Below are 20,484 nucleotides of genomic sequence, written 5' to 3'. Positions count from 1 at the left end.
ATTCAAGCTCAATCTGTATCCGAGAATTTCAAACAATGTTAACTCGTTAACGATAAATTAATATTGATACAGAGTGGGCCATGAAAGTTGAAAGAATCTTAAATATTTCAATATTTAATCTCAACTTACTGGTATCTGTATTAATAAATTAAGATATATTAATAATAATTTTAAATATTAATATACGACTATCGAAATCTAAAACTGTCGAGTTATGCTATGTGTATCATCGTATTAAGAATAAATAATTTCTTACAATAAACGAGAATAGGGAACTAAAAGGACACAGACGACTAAAATTTAATACGTACTTCTTTCCTGTTCGAACCATCAAATCTGCAGGTCCACCAAACTCGGAGAACGTGCCGGATGATGGGAAACTGAAGTCGGAAGTAATGACGAAGGATAACAGGCGGTATTACTTGGACCTCAAGGAAAATACTCGCGGCCGTTTCCTGCGGGTGAGTCACCCTGTATGTACCAGCCAATGCATTTACTTTCTACACTAAGTGATAAGGAAGAGAGAGAGAGAGAGAGTCTGTCCCTTGTGGATATCGTCTTGAGGTGAAAGGGTCAACCTTTTCAGATGGTAAAAAGCATTTAAAAAATGAAAACACCGAAGAAACGTGTCGCAAAAGAATGATTTATTCGAACAAATCGCTTTCACCGCGCACCTGCTTCAATTCCAAAGAAAATCTATAGTGAAATATTTGTTAAAACGATTCTGTTCGTTGCACAGGTGTCGCAGACGATAACACGAGGAGGACCTAGGACACAGATCGCAATACCAGCACAGGGTATGATCGAATTCCGTGACGCTTTGACGGACCTCCTCGAAGAATACGGTACGGACGATGGCGGTTTCAAGGGTGACTTACCAGAAGGACGGTACATGCGCGTGGATAGCAAGAATTTCTATTTTGATATCGGCCAGAATAACCGTGGTATCTACATGAGAATTTCCGAGGTACGTGCGTATCGCTGGCTAAAAATACGGGGTGTGTCTTGACATGGTTGGGCACATTGTCGTAGGGGTGGATTCAGGAAAAAAAAAAAAAACACAGTTCCTGTGAACGTACGATCTATTTAATAAGTGGTCTCGAATAGGAACCACGTTTAAATCGTTCTTTACATAAAATAATTATTGTATCACGATAATACAATTTAATACGATAATACAAATTGATTGTAACATTATAAGACTTAAAATGGATAGACGGGTATTTACGCAAATTTATATTTTTATAGATACAATTAAAAATATGGAACCTAAGTAGACGATTATTTTACTTATGAAATAACATGTATTTTTGTACAGAATTCTCAAATTTTCTATGTACAGCGTCCAAGTTCAAGCTAGATTTCGGATCGGCAAGATTCAAAATCATTTCGTTTCATGTAAAATACGTTATATTTGTCCAATTCTTAATACTACTACGTTTCTTAAACTATAATAGTATAAGAATATAATAAGAATTTTGTTAACCTACATCGTTATTAGAACAGAAACGTAATTACTAGTTGAAAGCCAGTACTAACGAGACACGCGTTTATGAAAGCATTTTACTATGAAATAATTTCTTGCCTGCTAATTAATTAATTGATTATATAAAGTAGTTGTAGGCACATCGGTACAGAGCAACAATTCAACATACCGTAACGAAATTAATATATTCTTCAGTTTGAAGTGTAACAAGCTTAGCTGTTTAATAAAAAATAAAAAGAGGCAGGATAAAAGTAAGAATACATTTTTACAGGTGAAGACACACTTTAGAACAGCAATCACCGTACCAGAGAAATCCTGGGAGCGTTTCCGTGATATATTCGCAGATTACTGCGAAAGAATGAGAGAAAGAGGCGCTGGAAGCAACGTCGGCATGAACAGCGGCGGTGGAGGAAATGTCTTGCCTGAGGGGAGGGGCTCGGTGGTGGCACAGGTACCATCACCATCGACCTCACAACAGCCTAACCCCAATCCAAATTTAGACTCTCCCTTAATGAAGTGAAAAAGGCTTTAACTTAACTCGAACATTGGAATTATAACCGTAACTCGTTTTCAAGTCATTAAGCGAACTAAAGGAACTTGTCAGAGTCTATGCCATCGTCATCGCCATTTTCATCGACATCGACATCGACATCGTCATCGTCATTGTCACCGTCACCGTCACCGTCATCGTTATCGCCACCGTCACTATCACCGTCACTCGTCGTCAACTAAAAACACCAAAACTCGCCTGGAATGGGTTCTATATATAAAGAAATATATATATCGTCGCGGAGAATTCATACAACCGGCCAGCGTCGGTTCTTCAGCATAGAAATTCGAAATTGCACGCGGATCCGATAGAGAAGGGTGCCTGATGCGAACGATCCATAGGTCGCGCGTCGACTTTCGATCTATCGGCCACCGTCGGTCGTGGGAAAAAAAGGGGGCGGGAGGGGGCGAAACAAACTGGAGAAAGGAAAGGAAAAATAAACGATGAAAGATAGTAGATTAAAGGAGAATAGATGATGTGTGTGTGTGCGCGAAACAAAAAAGAAAAAAAAAAAAAGTAAACGAGTCTGCTGCTCGTGCGATTCCACGGAAGTACGCAACGACGGGATCGTGGATATATAGAATTATTGCGCGATGTCCTTAGGTGGATACGAATTGCCATCGATTAACGTTATGAGTACTACCGTTCATTTCCTGAGCTATTCCTCTCTACCACCATGGAATCCATCTTAATTCGTTAATTTTGCTTGTTTCTTCTCGCTTCTGTGAAATTTCTTACGAACACGATCGGCTGTCGGGTTGATTTGTTATTTCGCTTTGGTTACATTCATTAATTCCAACGAAAAAAAGAAAAGAAAAAAGAAAAAATGAAAGAAAGAAATACGATCAGTCAGCGGGAAATGAACCGTAGTGGAGATCACGTTACAATTGAATTTGATCGTTCAGAATTTATGAATAAATGAATAGTTGTTATATTAACGATTATATCGCAGGGAGAAAGGAGAGCGTGGTGTGGGTAGTCGCGTTGTTGGACTAAAATCCCGTTGATCGCGGAAAGCGGGCCAATCGTTTGTTGACTTAACCGAGAAAACGAGATAAACGAGCGTGCGCATGAAAATCTCGTCGAACGGATCTCGACCGAAGTGTTCTTCGTACACAGAGTAAACGAAACTTTGTTTATACGTGCTCCTTTCGCGAAATTCATTCCGTGCTTTTCTTTGCGCGCGTGTAACATGCTCGCCACTTATGGTGCTCGTTACGGTCGAGTCAAAAGAGAGATTGGGAAAGAAGCGATTTGCTCGTTTGACGCGTGAACGTCGAATCACGATCTAGCAATCGCGACGCCGTATACACTTGTTTACAAACTGAACGACGTCTCTATTAAAAAAAAAAAAAAAGTAATTAATGAAATAATATATAATATAGGTGAAAAGAAAAAAAGATTCTAGCCGAATACGAATCCCTATGACATGTATATTATAAAAAGTTAATTATGTTGTGTTTTGTTTCATCGATTCGTACGGGAAAGTGCGCATGCAGACGCAGATACAAGTCTGGTGTCCGGATTATACAGACTCCAGTGCAGACATACAACGGTTCACGCATAAGTCATACAGAACACACACGCATGTCGAGACATTAGATAACAAACATAAACGTACACATACACGCAGTTGAAGGAAAAGATATAGAACACACAGAAAATATACGGAATATGATAGCTCCCAGTCTCTGTCTCGCGCTACAGATCCACACACACAATACACACACACGCACACGCATTCATTTCTACATACACATAGAAATATTCCATCATGAAAGACGAACGGTACAAGAGACGGTGTGCACGCGTACGTAATTACGTTACGTTTGAGTGACGGCCGAGTTCTAACACAATTGCATATTAGGTATGTATTATACGAATGCATATTAGGTATTTATATAGAATCTATATAACTGTATAATTGTAACGAAATGCCAATGTCCATGGACCCAGGCAACTGTATCACCTGACAACGCGCGATCAATCGAATTGAAGGTGTTGCGGGCCTGCAGTCGCTTAGGTCCAGCCCTTGGACACAGGAAGAGAAAAAAGAAAAAGAAACACGTGACAAGAACAGGAAAAATGTGGGGAAAAAGAGAAGAAAGGTGGGGAGAAAAAAAGTATATATGATACGAACGGAAAAGAGAAGGCTAGCGGAAGATAGAGAGAGATAATATTCAAAGACGAACGACCGTGTCGGAAGGAGAATTAACGCAGTCTAGTTATTTCTCTCAATGGAAAAGGAAAATCTTAATACGCTTTGATTCTGCAACGCTGTGTTAATATCAACAATGATAATGAAAGAAAGATTTAAAAAAAAAAAAAAAATAAGATGAAGATAAATATCTATCCGTTCTCTTGCGTTTCTTCGTGATCGAAAAACGATTAACCGAAATAATAATCTAAATATATTTCGCACTGGTGCGGAATAAAAGAGTTCGAAAGCAGCGGAGCGGCATAGATGCATTAAACGCATAAAGTGCTATTTAATTAATGGAGGACGCGTTCCGATTCGTGCGTTATCGGCGCGTTTACGTTTGAAGAGATGAGTAAAATTTTATTTATTTTTTAGCAATGAACCTATTATCTATTTCGATAAGATATTTCTTTGATTGCATTTCCTTCGAAATCGACAATTTCGGCTGGTCTGAATTTACTTAGCACGTAGGTTTTGATGATATAAATATGAAATATAAATCACAATAACAAATTCGAATACGCACGAGTGGGTGAATCAACGAGAAAGATATTATATCCCGATCCTCTTCAATTTAAGGATAGTTTGAACTAGATCGATGCACGAATCCCTTCTTCTACTTCGTCGTAATCATCATATTGTGATATTATCGTCTTATTGATTTCTGTTAATTTTTTAACATTTTTTAACGTACCGTACGATTATTACCTATTGGAGTAGATTAAAGAAATTAGCGTAAAAAATATCCTTCGAACGAAATTGTTTTTCGCACGTACGTCGTGTTCTTTCCTTTTTTTTTTTTCTTTTTTTCTAATCAACGTACCAACTTTTTTAAATCTTCTTTTTTACGCTTCGACAAACTGTTTCGTCGAGTTCAAGGGGGTCGGTGAACCCGCAATCTGTGCACAAGAAATATAAAATTGTCCAAACCGAGCGTTCTGATCGAAACGGCAAAGAAAAGGCATAAAGGAAAATTGTTCAACCGATGCAGATGGTGTGACATATTGTGATCTATAAAAAAGTTACAAATTACAAAGCATCAACAAGTAGTAGATATTTAAGATATAAAATATACACAACACACGTACACCTACGGTGACCTAGACACACTGTCTAATTGATGTACGCGATCGCGTGTATAGTACACATACATTAAAAACATTTAAAAAAATAAACAAACATAACATGTTATTAAAATGAGGACGACTACAGCGTACCTAACTAATAAAAAAAAAAAAAAGAAAAAGAAAAGAAAAAACAAAGAAACACAAAGAGTCAGAGAGAGAGAGAGAGAGAAAGGGAGAGAGAGAGACAGTATAAAGTAAAAGAGAAAAAAGATAACACAAAAGAAAAATCGTTTGACACAGTAAAAATAAATAAGCAAAGTAATATAAAGGAAGAAGGGAAAAAATGAAGAATGAAAAAAAACACGACACTCCTGCCACGCAGCGAGTCTTTAGACAGCTTTAAGATAATAATTATAAATGATAAATAATAATTATTATTAAATAATAACGATAAACTTTCTATATGTTGAATCGTGTCTAGTGAGAGGTACTCTATTGAAGTAAAGCAAAAAAAAAAGTCTACTATCGCCACACACGGATTAACACAGTTTATAATTGACCATTAGTTGTCTATCGAATGTTCTTTTTTCATATAGCGGAGAAGGTGATTGTTAGAGAATAGCTTGGTGTTTCGTTTGCTGTTTTACATGAAAAGAAAAAAAAATAAAAAAAAACGTTGCGCGGTTGGTAATCGGCGAACCTTTTTACCAAATGTTGATATGAACGAGAGGGAGAGAGCGATCGAGAGAAAGAGAGAGAGAAAGAGAGAGAGAGAGAGAGAGAATAACAAGAAAAAGGTAGCCGAAGATCCACACCTACGTTTATATTTGGTGGGGCTTTTGACCACTACTGTTATCATTATCACTGCTATTATCACGTAGGGTTTCCATACCAGAGACGTGTTTCGCAAGCTGTTATAACGCGTAGAGAATCAACGATAAAATACCCTGTTAATAACAAAATATGCGATAATCAATCTCCCGATAGGAGGCAAACGGACACAGAGAGAGAGAGAGAGAGAGAGAGAGAATGTACATGTGAACTTTCAGTAATTACGCTACACCCGTTCGCTGGTATGGCTCTCGTCGTCTAAAGACGAAAGCGTTTTAGATAATTTGATCCATCCCTTTCACACACATCAAATTCCTATAAAACTAATTCGCGCCGATGTTTTTCTCGCATTGTAAAGCGCTGTTTTATTCTCGCGGTTTGTAACAGGAGATTGAACAACGCCACGGTATGAAAACCCTGCGCTCGCTGCGATTATTCTTATTATCATTATTATTATTATTACGATTATATTGTCATTATACTTATTATTACGATTACTCTCCTTATTATTACTATTATTACTATTAGTACCATTATTACCAGAGAAAAAAAGGAAAGAACCACCATCATCAGTTTGTGTCCTGATTACCCGACCAGTCAGGACTAGCCTCGAGCGGGCTGATTTTTTAATTTTGTTTCTCTTTTGCTCCCACGTCTTCGTCTTTCTTATTATTTTTAACCTTAACACGCATCGTCGATCATCATCGAACGATCTGTTTTTTTCTCACGCGTCGATTTATCCTTCGATTTTGTTTCGCTTCTTTCTATAAATTTTAAACAAATTCGTATCTCGTCCTTTCTCCGTTTACTTATCTGTTTTTATCATTCGATTTTCCTATCGGTTTCTCGTTTCTTAATCGTTTCGTTAATCGGCCCACTCGGCTCTGGCATAAAACCGGTGTGTAGACCGTACGCGCAAAGCAAACGCTATGCGAGAGAAATGGCAAGATAAAAAAAAAAAAGAAGAGGGAAAGAAAAAGAAGCGGAGAACAAGGATCGAGCCGGAAGATCGAAAAGTGGCGCCAACTCGAAACTTCGATCGACGACGTTACACATTTTTTCCGTGAATTCTCGCGAACCGACGAATCGTCTTTTTTTTATTTCTTTCTTTTTTTCTTTTTTCCCTTCTTCTAGCATTTAAGAAAAGAGAAAAAAGAAAGAAAAGGGAGAATCGTCTTTTAAGCATGGCGTTTTCTTTTCTTCCTCTTATAGCGCGCTCTCGCGTGTGTGCATGCGTGCGTGTATGTGTTCATGTGCGTGTATACTCGAGATAATCGATGAAGCGAGCTATCTATTTACAAAAAGAGAAGGAAAAAGCAAAAAGATAAAAAATAACACAAGTACTGATCGCGGGAACGATGCAACCTCGAAGACGAGTTCGGCAGACCAATTTTTATCGCTCACAGGATAAAAACGAAAAGAATATCAAATTTCCTTAATTTATAAATGTATAACTATGACGAAACATGTTAGCCGTAGCACTCTAATAAGATTGTATTTAAAGGTGCTGGGTGCAATTGGACAGTTCAACCCATTTTGCGGGCAAACATACTTTTCGAAGTAACATTATAAATTTCGGACGATTTATTTTACTGCGACTAATTGCGTAAATGCTACAAATGTTCTGTTAACCCTTTGCATTCGCTGTACGATGTCCACTAAGCACGCATTTCTTGAATAATCTAAGATTAAATACGCCGATCGGATTTTAATAGATTTGATCTTGTACTTTTCAAATAATGGCACGAAATGGTGTAACGCTTCAAAGGAACGCAATAGCTTTTACAATCGCCCCTTCGTTACCGTCAATCGCGTATTAAACGTTACTTGGGATAGTTTTGTAAAGTTGCTGGCCGACTGACATACGAGAAAAGTTTGACAATGCAAAGGGTTAATAAACCGTTAGCCTGCTTCTAGTACATACATACATATATATATATACACATATAAATACATACATATATATTTCGTTTGAAGAAAGTCGTGCACGAAGACATGATAATGATGATGAATCACTGCCTGAAATATCACGGCCTTCATCCATAAAGGGTTCAAATATTTTTGGCAAATGGTGCATAGTATTTTTCATTGAACATGATTAAAAAAAAAAAAAAGGATTTATTATAAATGCAACTGTTGTGCCTTTTTCATCACGTTGTATCGTATTATTTCTCTCGATAAGCTTTGGTTAATGAACTTTGTAAATAGTTATAAGGAGTAACGGTAGATCTATTTTCCCAGTTCCGTATATTTCGCCTTAATGTCCATAGCACTTTAGCACTCTGCATTCGAACAATCGAAGAATGCAACGAGCCGATAGATCACGGTACCAAAACCGAATCTTCGCCTAACGTTCCGATTGATCGGTCAGTAATATTTCGTTTTCTAACTACTACTAACCACCCGTTTCTTATGTGATACTTGAAATGTACAATTCTAAAACTTTGATCCGTCTGTTCGATACAATACAAGCCCTGAGAATTCATTGTAATCTAAATCGAAATTTATCCAAGTATCCCGAAGGAATGCAACGGAAAAGTGAAGTCGTACGTACCCGTTTATCTTCAAGGTGCATCGTCCCGAGCATCGGTGTGATGTTACAAGAGACGTTAAGAACGCTAGGAACGTTTAAAAGTTCGCTGCTCTTAAACGTTATTTATTTCGAGGATCGATATCAGCATAATATTAATTGTTATATATAAAAAAAAAAAAGAAAAAGAACTAATCGAGTCAAGTTTTCAAAATGTTACGAGCACGAGAATGATCTGCTGTGGATATATGGTTCATACTAATTATTTCTTCGAATCAACGTTTTTCGCCATAGTTTGTAATATTTTAATATATTAACTATTAAAAAAAAAAAAATGAAAATGAAAAATGAATAAGGCGAAATGATGGAGAGTAAGTTCGAGTTGGGAAAGGGCGAAAGATCGATCGACGCGTGCTCGTATGGTACGAGTGGATCACACGCGATGGCGATACCGTCGCCATTGGTCGACCATATTGTAAATAACGGTTGTAGACGATCTTTCGCCCGCATATATATATATAAGGAACGATACGGAAAGAGTGTTACTATAGAAAAAAAAAAAAAAACAGCAAAAATAGAATAAAAACGAAAACGAACCACTTGGCGTACACGTTAGACACTATAATATGCGTGTACGATCGTGTACGCGTATATTTGTTGGGGTTAAATAATTGTATAATTAAAAAAGACGAGAAAGTCGAAAAAAGGAGACAAAAAATTTGGGGGGGGGGAGATAAAAAGAGAAAAAGAGAGAGAGAGAGAGAGAGAAAGGAAAAGCTAAAAGAAACACTAACGATAAGAGAAATCAACATTCGTTTTAAGCATAACGGCTTAAAATGAACACAGCTGTCCGTCTATTTGACTTGTGTCTTCGACGAAACAACTTCGATGAAAACAAAAAGGAACTGAAAAAACAAAAAAACAATTAAGAAAAAAAAATAGAAACATTACTATTACGGCTCACAACACGTTTGAAAACAGAAACATTAAACGATAAAAAAAAAATTCATCGCCTCGATGTTAAATGTAACACGTTTTACAAGGTAACAGAGTATTTCATTTTATAACATTTCTACTGTCTATACTTTTACCTGGACATTTTCACCGTGGACGAAAAAAGAGCGAAGCGTTCCATATAATCCAAAACCAATCCCCACCCTCTGCATCTCCTTTTTCCGTCGATAGAGCAAATAACGATTGTGCACGTAAATCGCGCGTGGAGACACGTTTTTGCTGCAAACCTCTCTTTCAACGAGGATTCTTTGTATTTACAAATTATTTTATATTTCTTATCTTTATGGAGAAAACACGTTATATGCGACTGTTGAAACAGAATATGATTCGCAACAGACGAATTACACACGCATGGTTCGTTCCATAGAACCATGAAATTTCTTTAGATTTTCCAACAAATACGTTAATTGTGCTTTTAGATTAAAATATAGAAATCTTTATATTCTATAAATCTATTCATCTAACATGTATATGAGAAGTAATTAAAAAGATATTTTTAAGTTCTTAGATAATATCGTGTTTTTAAAATTAATTCCTCGTTGAAAACATTGAAAAGAAAAACTTTCATGTTTATTGCAAACACGTGTCACGAGAATAAACCGTAGCTCGACCTTTTATTTTTATCTCTTATTTCTTTATTTCTTTGTTTCTTTATTTCACGGAAGATGCAGTGAGAGAGGTCAATGCTTTTTCGACATTCGCTTTCGATATTCTAAAAGAGATTTATCGTTTCAGAGGTCTCGTTGATACTTCGAGACCGCTTTTGAACGTGAATCCCGTGAATTGTGTTAGAAAAGGAATATTTTATATCTTTAAGATGTACCACGAACGAACTATATGGATCATTACGTGTATAAAAACACGTAGGAGATAAATGTTGGTCTTAAACGATTTTAATCGCTTCTGTTAGAGGAAGAAGAGAGAAAGAGAGAGAGAGAGAGGAAGGGAAAGGGAGGGAGAGAGAGAGAGAGAGAGAGAGAGAGAGAGAGAGAGACATATTTCAAAATCGTACTTGACAAAGATTATGATTAAATCAAAAGAGTACTGTTACTTAGAATTTCGTGATGAGTGCCTATTTTTGATCATGTTATTTATGCGCAAGGTGATTCGTGCTTCGAAGACAATCTATCGCTATTTGTAGAGTGAAACCCAATGAAAAATGTAAGAGAAGGTTATATCTACGATTCAAACAAAATCCAATTTGTTATAAATTTTTGTCTAAAGTATCTCGCTTAAAATGTATCTATTTGTAACTTCTTCCACTTTGCAAATAGCTATAGTTGGTCGCGACTATGCGAGTCACCCTATAGAATGATTAGAGTTCCCGGAAGAAATAGAGCGAATTATGAAAAAGTTATTTTCGATATGATTGTAAACGGTCGAACTGTTTCCGCCATAAAGGTTTTATTTAAATTCAGTGTATGTTCTTCCCGGCACTCTGTCGTCATTCCTCTTTAAAAACGACTCTTTTAAGGTATATACTATTCATCTACCCATCAGAAGCTCCTGCATTCATATATTGGCTTCGACAGGTAACACAGAAACCTGCTGGCGTAAAGAACAAAACGGAAAAGCGGCAGGCCGATCAACGGCAACGCGAGTCCTTGAAACGACGCAAATCCCTGCCACGCCAAGCAGAACCGTCCACCATCAGTCCTGAAAAATCCATGTCCGCTCCTGCCTCTCAAGTCCCGACAACCACCGATATCCCGTTGTCTTCTGGTTCTGCTATAACCACGTCAAGCACGAGCAAAAGCACGATGTCCGAAGAGAATGTTTCTAGCGGTTCTACAGCATCACAGGAGATTCAAGGCGTGCCGCGCTTAGAAACTGTCCAAGTTTAAATATCTGCGATGGCGTTCTGTACGGGCACGCATGCGTGCTGATCGCGCGCAAGCGCGAGCGAAGGGCGCGTAAGGAACCGACGAAAGTCGGCGCGATCCAATTCAGAACGCACAGCTCGAGTGTAGTATCGTTTAATTTGTTGTTTTGTGTTCCATACTTCATGTATCGCGTTTCACGCGTAGCTTCATTTCCTTGTAAACATACAGATTCATTCAAATCTTACGGGAATAGTTCGCTTGTTGATTGTCGAAACGTTCAGATTCATTGCGAACGAACACGGGTTTCTAGTTAATAGAGCGAATGATGGTGCGTGCGCGTGTATTCCAACACTTTTACCGTATCAATGGAATTTTCTGCTAAATTTTTATTACTAAATTTTTTAATGTTTTCTATCTTCTAATTTTTCTATCGTTGTCGAAAACTTTCTGCATGCAAATTTTATCAATCGTTACAAGAATATATATTGATAAATTGTAATTTGAATTTTCGGCGCCATTTTCCAAATTTAAAGTTAATTTAATTACCTTCTCCACACAATTTTAGTTCATTTCTCTCAAGTTGACGTGATTATATCGCGTTGTTAAAAGTTTCTTTGTTTTTAAAACTTTGAAAAAATTGAAGTAGGGGAAACATTTATATGCGTATTCGTTAACATGTTCGGGAAACGGTAATTCTTATTCTTAATATCAATCTATCGAAATTGCATAATGCACCATTCTTTCCACAACTTGGAAACGAGGGAACCCTACGTAAATGTTGTTGAGCAGAGAAAAGAAGTATTGAATAACCTGGTCTGAGTTTCTGTTCTTTTTTTCTCAATTGTTTAAGTAGAGATGGATCGGTATCGTTAAATACTTTGCTTGTTTTAACACGAGACGATAAGTTTTGTGATAAAGACGTCTGATTAATGATTGGATATGACTTGAGATTCGCGTACTACAACAAACATACAAAATAAAAACCACCTGTTGTATGCGAACTATTTAAGTTAATTATTACATTCTGTTCGAAACTATTAAATTTATATTATGCAGCTAGACAGTGATTTAATAAAGGTACTTTCTTTTGATACTACAACTTTCAAATCTCGATTTTCTTTTATTGTCTTATATTATAAATACATAAATACATTTGTCATTGCTTAAAACAAATTAAAAAAACCGATCTGTACAATTCGATATTTATCATAATTTATTACTATAAACGATTCAATTCCTCGTTATATGAGCACATCAACTCGTCACTTGGACTCAACAGTTGTCCAAATAACTTTAACCACAGTGGGTAATGTGACAATAGAGTTATTACAGTATCTTCATCTTCCATATAAATATCCTCTAGCATCCTTAATGTTCCATTTTTAGAATCTTCTGTGTGATGCGTAGGTTCTATTTGTAGTAAAATTACAAGGGATTGCATGTTTCTTGGGTAAAGGTCTACAATATCTTTATTTTGTTTTTCACAGTGTTTCTTAATGCTTTTTAAAATTGATTGTATAAAATTCACAACTGCAGGAGCATGATCTAACTGTACTAATAATTCCTTTAGGAATGCACATATTAGTAAGAAGATATATGAAGATTCAGTGGCAAATTTGAATAATTGATCCATCAAATTTATATTCTCTAAATCATCTATATTGTCATCTTTATTTAAATCAATACACGATGATATGAAATTATTTAATAACGGTTGCTCTATTAATTTGCATTTCTGTGACTCATATATCGTTTCTATGGTTGAAAGTTTGAGGTCTAAATTGGAATTTTCTTGTACAGCATAACATAACAAATATTCACTTTCGTCGCAGGTTTCTAATTCTGTTAGTTTTAGTATCGACTTTTCTATGTAACACTTATAGTATGAATCTGTGGATGCTAGGCATATTAAAGCACTGATTAAGGATAATAGATTATCGCTCGAGTCACAGCTGTCTAAGGTATCGTCTGTTAAATATTTCTTCAACAAGCTTTTTAGTAATGTTAAGCTTTGCTTTTCATCTCTGAGTACTTTGAAATTTTGAAGGTCGTCATTGATTCTACACCATTCTCGTAGAACTTCCTGAAATAACAATAAATTATGAAATAATACAATAAACTTTTTGCATATACTTTTACATACAAGATACCCACGATTACATGAAGTCTCACAGTATAACGTTGATATGCCTCCTTTGATACCTTATATGTCAATAGTTTTGTTAAAGATAAACATAGTGCATTGAATATATCGTTAGATGGTAGGAATTTATTCTCTTCTAGTAGTTTTTTATATTCCTTTGAATTTTCTAGATTCTTATTAGCACTTTCACAACTATATAATATTGCTTTCAGGATGTTTTCAGCCATATCTTATTCATATTATTAAATAAAAGAGTGGTGTCAATAATGATGAAAAAGAAGTAGTAAAGATAAAATAAGAAAAATATATATAATTATGAGCCATGCATTCTTAACAGGTAAAGTACATATCTATCTGTCAATATACTTACTAAGGTTATATTATTGAATATTATATGCAAATCCTGTTGCATTGCTTCACAAACACAATGAATTTTACCAATAAAAAATATCAAATTCATTATAAATGCTACGACGAATACAATACGTTTTATTTTATTGAAATAAATATTTGATCAACATTGAAATTTTTCGTGGATGACAAGAGTTCCTCAGTTACTTTTTCATTATATTGTTCCAAGATTCAGAATTGATTCATTTAGCTTGTTAAATTTTATTAATCATATTTCTTAATTCTTTTTTAATCTTTTTCTTCTCCTTTGATTTTTAATATTTATTTTAGGATCTAAAAGTTTAATGTCTACAAGTTTAATATTTACAGAAGCAGAGAGAATTGAATTTTGCAAACTGTGATGATAAGTATTATTATATGTATTGTATAAAAATGTACTTTAATATTTTAAAAAATTTGTTTCTTCTGTCAATTAAAATGGTACACTGAAAACAATGAAGCACTTTCATAATTTTAATATTGGTGATACTTCAGTTTACTAATGTAATGAAGTTAGCATTACAAAAAAAACTTGTATAATAACAAGAACGTTAATGAAATACTGATATAATAATGAAAAAGATAGTTTATAATAATTATATGCATAATTTAGAATTGAAATCACTACATTATTGGTTTAAAAGCACTCTGTCACAAAATCCTACAATTAAATATGGTAATATATTTAAGATTATGCAAAATACAATACATAAGACTGAAATGTCAAATATAAATACTAATATTCAACAATTTCTAAAGTAAGATATCAAAAATCAACTTAATAATATAACAGTATAAAATTGATTGTCTTTATTTAGTTTTACTCAGAAATCGCATGATAATTTTAATGATAAAGTGATATTAAGAAATGTTTTTGGATACTGGAAGATCTATGTTATACACAAATTACATACAAGAAGAGCTAAATATAAAGCAGATTATTTTTATCATAAAAAATTACAGAAGAAGGTTTTGAATGCGTTATCAAAAAATGTATTATTAAAATGGAAAAATATTGTTTCATTTATGGATAAGTGCACTAATGACCCTATAGTTTCTGTCAATTATAAAAAAGCAGAGACACATTATTCTAAATCTTTATTAAGAAACTATTTTAAATATTGGAATAATTGTGTTTCAATGACAGATAAGAAAAGAGCCTTATTAGAAAAATCTGTTGCTTTCTATGATATATATTGTTTGAAAAACTGTATTACAAATTGGAAATTATATGTAGCGTTACAAAAGGAGAAAAAAATTATAAAAGATAAAATTGATAAGGTAATGTTAATTTAATAATTAACACTTGACTCGTGTAATTGTGTCCTAATTTATAAATAACTTTCTATTTAGGCACGTAAATTTTATGCAAAGAAAGTTTTACAAACTTTCATAGGAATTTGGATTAATAGTTGTGAATTTATATTACAAAAAAGTAAAATAGCACATGCAATTATGCATTATAAAAGTAAATTGTTAATAAAATATTTTGATGCTTGGAAAATATATCATGAATACAAACTAAAAAAGTTAAATGTAGAAGAACGTGTTTCGGTATACAATAGAACAAAATTGTTAAAACGATATTTTGAACATTTTATATCGGTAGGATTTTTAATTGATCCATGAATTGCATTTACCATTGTTCTTGTTAAATTTTATTTTTTCCATATAGTGTGTAAATGAATCCATCATGGAGAAGACAGTGAATGAAAATATCGAAATGTTTTACAACTTCAAACTTGTACAAAAGACATTCTTTGCATGGCAAGATTGGTATAATACGAGTCTACAAAATTCAATAAAAAATCGTGAAATTAGAAACATATTTGAAAACAGAAAAAAGAGTATAATGTTCAATAATTGGCGTTTATATATAATTCAAAAAAAATGCAAAAGAAGAAAGATATTTACAGCGGGCAATTTTTATGAGAAAAAGTTGACAATTAAAACTTTAAAGAAGTTTTATAATTATGCTGCTTATAGAAAAGAGAAAAGAATTAGATTATCTTATTTAAGCGATAAAAGTAAGGAAATTATGCGACGATTGCAATATATTTACATAGAAAAATGGAGAAACGCGCTTTACAGTGTTATACAAGAGAAACAAAAGTTATATCAAGCGATTCAATTTTGGGAATTGCATGTAACTCGTAAATACTTTTTCAATTGGATAGAATTTTCCCGGCAGTACAAGATAAAAATGGTTCGTAAACAAGAATTAAACGAGATTGCCATTGGTTTCCTATTGAAAAGATTTATTTTACATTGGCACTCCAAGTTACAAGATGTTCTCTATATACGTAAAAAAGAATTTCTTGCTATTTCCATGATGGAACATAAAATTTTGAGAAAGTACTTTCTGCTTTGGGAACAGTATATTGCACAAAAAGTGAAAATGAACGATGATGTGAAAGTGGCAATGAAATTACATAAACAGCTCTTGTTACGAGAAGGACTTAAAGAAATTTTAAGAAATTCCCTTTATAATATCGATTGTCAACGTGATTTACAATTAAAAAATGCAGTAATGAGGTCATTTCAGAATTTTGAAATTTTAAAAGAATACTTCGATAAATGGCATTCGTTCGTTTATTTAAAAAAGAAATCAGTACCTGTTAGCAAAATTACAGATAGTGATGAATTTCAGTTTAAGCGTATTCAAATTCCATGTAATAATATATACAATAATTTTAAAACTTGCTTAGTTTTACCAGAATATATGATGAAAAAAGATACAATTTTAAATGCATATAATTCATTTCACAAGTTTTCGCAAAAAAGCTGGTTATTTGATTCATTTTAATCACTTTAGAATAACAATATCTTAATTAAAAAAGTACAGTATAAATAGTAAGAAATATATCTCTAAAAACCACTTATTATATATATATATATATATATAATGTTTATATACATTTTATTCTTAAAATGCTATCAGTTTATACAGCGTGTTGTCGAAAAATATGTACATATAATACAAGCGGACGTAAGGTGATTCCTTATGAAAAAGTAAGAAAATATAAAATAAAATTTTTTCGTATAACACTTTGTTTTTGCGAAAATCGAGTTTGGGAATTTGTCAAGTATATTTGAATATTGCTAATTCCAGACTAGATAGAAATAAATAATCAGATTATTTTACATATGAAAATAAGTCAGAAATGTAGAACAAAATTTATTCACAAGATTGTTTGTTTCTGAGAAAAATAAATTTGAAAACAATTTATTATACAAGTACACTAGGACAATTTTTAACTAAACACACTAACAAACTTCGAAAAAGATTTTCTCGAAAATTAAGAGGAAAAATTAATTGGAAAATTTTATATCACACTTTCTATTTATTTTCGCAGAATAACCTTTTTCTGACTGTTTATTCCAGTCAGTAATTAGCCACATTCAAGTATACTTGACAAATTTTCGAATTCGCTTTTCTTGAAAACTAAGCCTTGGATGAGAGAATTTTATTTTGTGTTTGAATCTGTATTTTGTGTTGTGAATTATCTCCGTATAATACAATTACAGTATTATTTTCATAAACGAAATGCGTTAAAAGATTTTCTTATGAAAATGCTTATTTACATTTATTATAATTAATAAAATTATAAGAATCTTAAGAAACGCTAATATAGCGATTACGATTCGTTATATCCGAAGTCGTCGTTAATATAATCTTACACAAAATCATTCAAAATAGCAATATTGTCTAAGACAGATAATATATACAGACTCTAGAATGCGCTGTTTATTCTCTTACTAATATTTCTTCCGTTTTAATTTCTTTAATTCACTCTGTTGCACTGAAGCTTCTCCAAAGATTTCTTTTACCTTGCGTTTACGTTCTTCGTTGCTCTTAATCTGTTCTTTTATTTGTAGTTTCGTTAAGAAAGCTCTGTCTCTTCGTATTTCACGTATAGCGCCTTTCGTTTCTTATTTATGCTTGTATAACAACTTTTCTCTTTCAGCTTTCTTCTTGGACATAGCCTTATGTTTCTTACCGTCATATCTGTAAAAAATATACAAAACTTAATAACATTCTTTAATTTATAAAACGATGTGGTTAGAAATTGTAAATTTAATTTTTACATACACTACTTCAATTCGCGGCTCATATAGTCTTAGTGGTTTTGGTTTCTCAAAAATTTCAATTTTAATTTTTTATTCTTTAGTTCTTCCAAATCTTTTTGTAATTGCATAATATGTTTCTTCACGTTTGGTGGATATTTATCAAAAGAATTCGATTTAAGCAATTTTAAAATTGGTTCGAATATCGAATACACAGCTTCCAGTTCTCCTAGATGATTTTTAAATTCTCCCAATAAATTTACAGCTATTAATAATGTTCTTATTTTGAAATCATCCTCTAAGGGCCCGTCTATCGGATCGGACACTTTCACATAACTACTACTTGGATTAACATCTAACTTAGATTAATCTTCATCTAGTATTAACGAATTTCCTGAGTGTTTGATTCTTTTAAATGTTGGTATCGTTTTTATATCTTGAATTAGATGTTTAGGACTGGATACGTAAATTATCGCGTATAAGAAATTTATCACACATGGAGCAAATCGTTCGCTTAATACCGTATACTGTGAATGGAATATTATTAATATAGCGTATTGCATTTCCACATAATATGTTCGAGTATAAAAATATAACAGCGGTAGTAACAATTACCTCTAATATAAGAGTACATATAAAAACACCCTTTGAAATATCTATTTTATTTTTAATACGACATCTAAATAGTATTTCAGACATAAATATTGCACAGGCAGTAGTTACAGGATATCTGAAATCAGACGTTGGAAATATCAAAGAAACTAATTTGAAAAAAATAAGCTGAAAAAAAGATCTTTATTAGAAGATTATAATTAATACCGTTGAAAATATATTTCTAATATAATTACACGTTAAACATACTGTATCTAGGCCAGGGTGTTCCTTCTTATTTTTCTCAAAGTCGTCGTGCTTTTCTTTGATTATTCCTCGTATAACAGATGTGGCATTCTGTGGATTTAGACAAGCAAGATCGTATAAGAAAGGAGACAATCTGAAATAAATACGTGTAACATAATATAGATATAATACAAGTAAATAGATTTTATTAGAAAGTTATATATTACCTATCGATAATTTGGAAACCTTTAACTATGCTTCCAACATCATTTCCTACAACATGATGTTGTACAAATGATTACATTTAATTATACGATCTACGATAATCGATTGGTAATCAGCATTATAATTTTGCAAATATTCTTGTAACTCTTCAAAATTTTATGGTACTTTATAGTTGTAAGACGATTCCTTCCTTACATTTTCCATGACCTTTTCCATTTTTAAAAGATCTGGGTATTTATAGTTTCTTGATCATTTGATCCTCTTTGTGTATCTTTAATTGAATTTTCTCATCATTTGCTGGGACTTTGTTATTTACAATTGTTAACGTAAAACCATCATCAAGATCATCTGCAGATTTGTTTAATCTCATTACGATCATAATTAACGTCGTTTTTTAAACAAAGTGTATTTCTTTAAATATTATAAGCACATATACATTTATGAATATACAGTATAATCATGAATTCATAACTTACCCTGTTAAAAGAAAGACGTGTTAGATTATCCAATGAATATAAAGCTTTAAAATCAGGATACAGTATGTTATTGCAAATTAAAATAAGACGTCGTTGTTCAATAACAATGTTGTTAAAGATTTTATTCGATAAGCTTCTCTTTAGAACTAAACATGTTACCGCTACCCACATGTACACACATGCCTTAACGGAGAGAAAATGACACTGCTCACGCTTATGGAAATTGGTTGTTTCTGGACTGATAGTGCTGCACCATGCGGCCAAGTGCCGAGTTTAATTGACGTTAGCATATACAAGAACCTATAAAACGAAGGATCTGCCGCGTTTATTTGTACACTAGCATAGATAAGAACCTATTTATTTGTACGGTTCTACGGAAAAGCTTATATCTACTTTTCTACCCAAAATGGACAGGTATGAGAATGACAAAATCGCGCAATAATGAAACTAATTATAGGTTGCCTAAGAAAGAGAAATTAATCGTTTACTATTACAGCGTTTTCGGTTTTGTGTTTTAGTTATTGATAATTAAAAATTGGTCAAAATATCCCTGCACGTGAGCAAACCTCCTTGCATGAACGAAAGTAAGTCAGCCTAAGCAGCGGGATGCACAGGGATCCCCAAATAATAATTGTAACTGTAATAGTAATAACCAACGATTGTTTTTTTAGTTAATTTGTTAAATATGCTCTTGAATGTACTATAGTTTTGACATGAAAGTACAATTAAGAATACACGAATTCCTGATTTTTACCTGATAAGGCAGATTGTAATAGACTTCTTGCTATGAGAGCTGCTTGTTTCAGGTAAGAAAACAATGCATACATCTACATGATATATCTTT

General features: G+C 33.3%; 3 protein-coding genes and 1 pseudogene across 10 annotated transcripts in view; 2 read left to right on the top strand and 2 right to left on the bottom strand.

Annotated features, from left to right (window-relative positions):
* Positions 1-12,600, top strand: part of Pur-alpha (Purine-rich binding protein-alpha) — a 28,788-nt gene extending 16,188 nt beyond the window's left edge. For 4 of the 5 annotated variants that reach the window (XM_072015416.1, XM_072015413.1, XM_072015415.1 and 1 more), the window contains 4 exons: positions 343-473; positions 740-967; positions 1,758-1,937; positions 11,211-12,600. In XM_072015416.1, the coding sequence (XP_071871517.1) occupies positions 343-473; positions 740-967; positions 1,758-1,937; positions 11,211-11,522 (851 nt within the window). In that variant the 3' untranslated portion in view covers positions 11,523-12,600. The remainder of the gene's footprint in view (positions 1-342; positions 474-739; positions 968-1,757; positions 1,938-11,210) is intronic. The other variant, XM_072015414.1, reaches the window with a different exon arrangement.
* A 1-nt stretch (position 12,601) lies between these two features.
* Positions 12,602-15,814, bottom strand: LOC139993569 (uncharacterized). 2 transcript variants are annotated; one of them, XM_072015419.1, is made up of 3 exons: positions 15,675-15,814; positions 13,656-13,873; positions 12,602-13,584 (listed from the first exon to the last, which is right to left on the bottom strand). In XM_072015419.1, exons 1-3 carry the CDS (start codon positions 15,727-15,729, stop codon positions 12,721-12,723), a joined length of 1,137 nt encoding a protein of 378 aa, XP_071871520.1. In that variant the 5' UTR covers positions 15,730-15,814; the 3' UTR covers positions 12,602-12,720. The 2 variants fall into 2 exon arrangements, with proteins under 2 accessions (XP_071871520.1, XP_071871521.1); XM_072015420.1 differs by lacking the exon at positions 15,675-15,814 and adding an exon at positions 14,015-14,233.
* On the top strand, positions 14,386-16,840 carry LOC139993565 (uncharacterized). 3 transcript variants are annotated; one of them, XM_072015408.1, is made up of 4 exons: positions 14,386-14,546; positions 14,998-15,315; positions 15,388-15,588; positions 15,710-16,840. In XM_072015408.1, the coding sequence occupies exons 2-4, from the start codon at positions 15,061-15,063 to the stop codon at positions 16,838-16,840; spliced, it is 1,587 nt and encodes a 528-aa protein (XP_071871509.1). In that variant the 5' UTR covers positions 14,386-14,546; positions 14,998-15,060. The 3 variants fall into 3 exon arrangements, with proteins under 3 accessions (XP_071871509.1, XP_071871508.1, XP_071871510.1); XM_072015407.1 differs by having other exon boundaries at positions 14,648-15,315; XM_072015409.1 differs by lacking the exons at positions 14,386-14,546; positions 15,388-15,588 and having other exon boundaries at positions 14,587-15,315.
* A 293-nt stretch (positions 16,841-17,133) lies between these two features.
* On the bottom strand, positions 17,134-20,467 carry LOC139993846 (nucleolar protein 14 homolog; annotated as a pseudogene).
* Positions 20,468-20,484: the final 17 nt, after the last annotated feature.

This window comes from Bombus fervidus, chromosome 13 (genome assembly GCF_041682495.2).
Source record: "Bombus fervidus isolate BK054 chromosome 13, iyBomFerv1, whole genome shotgun sequence".
Taxonomy (NCBI): domain Eukaryota; kingdom Metazoa; phylum Arthropoda; class Insecta; order Hymenoptera; family Apidae; genus Bombus; species Bombus fervidus.
Note: the sequence above shows the minus strand (reverse complement) of the source record. Positions and strands in the feature narration are given on the sequence as shown.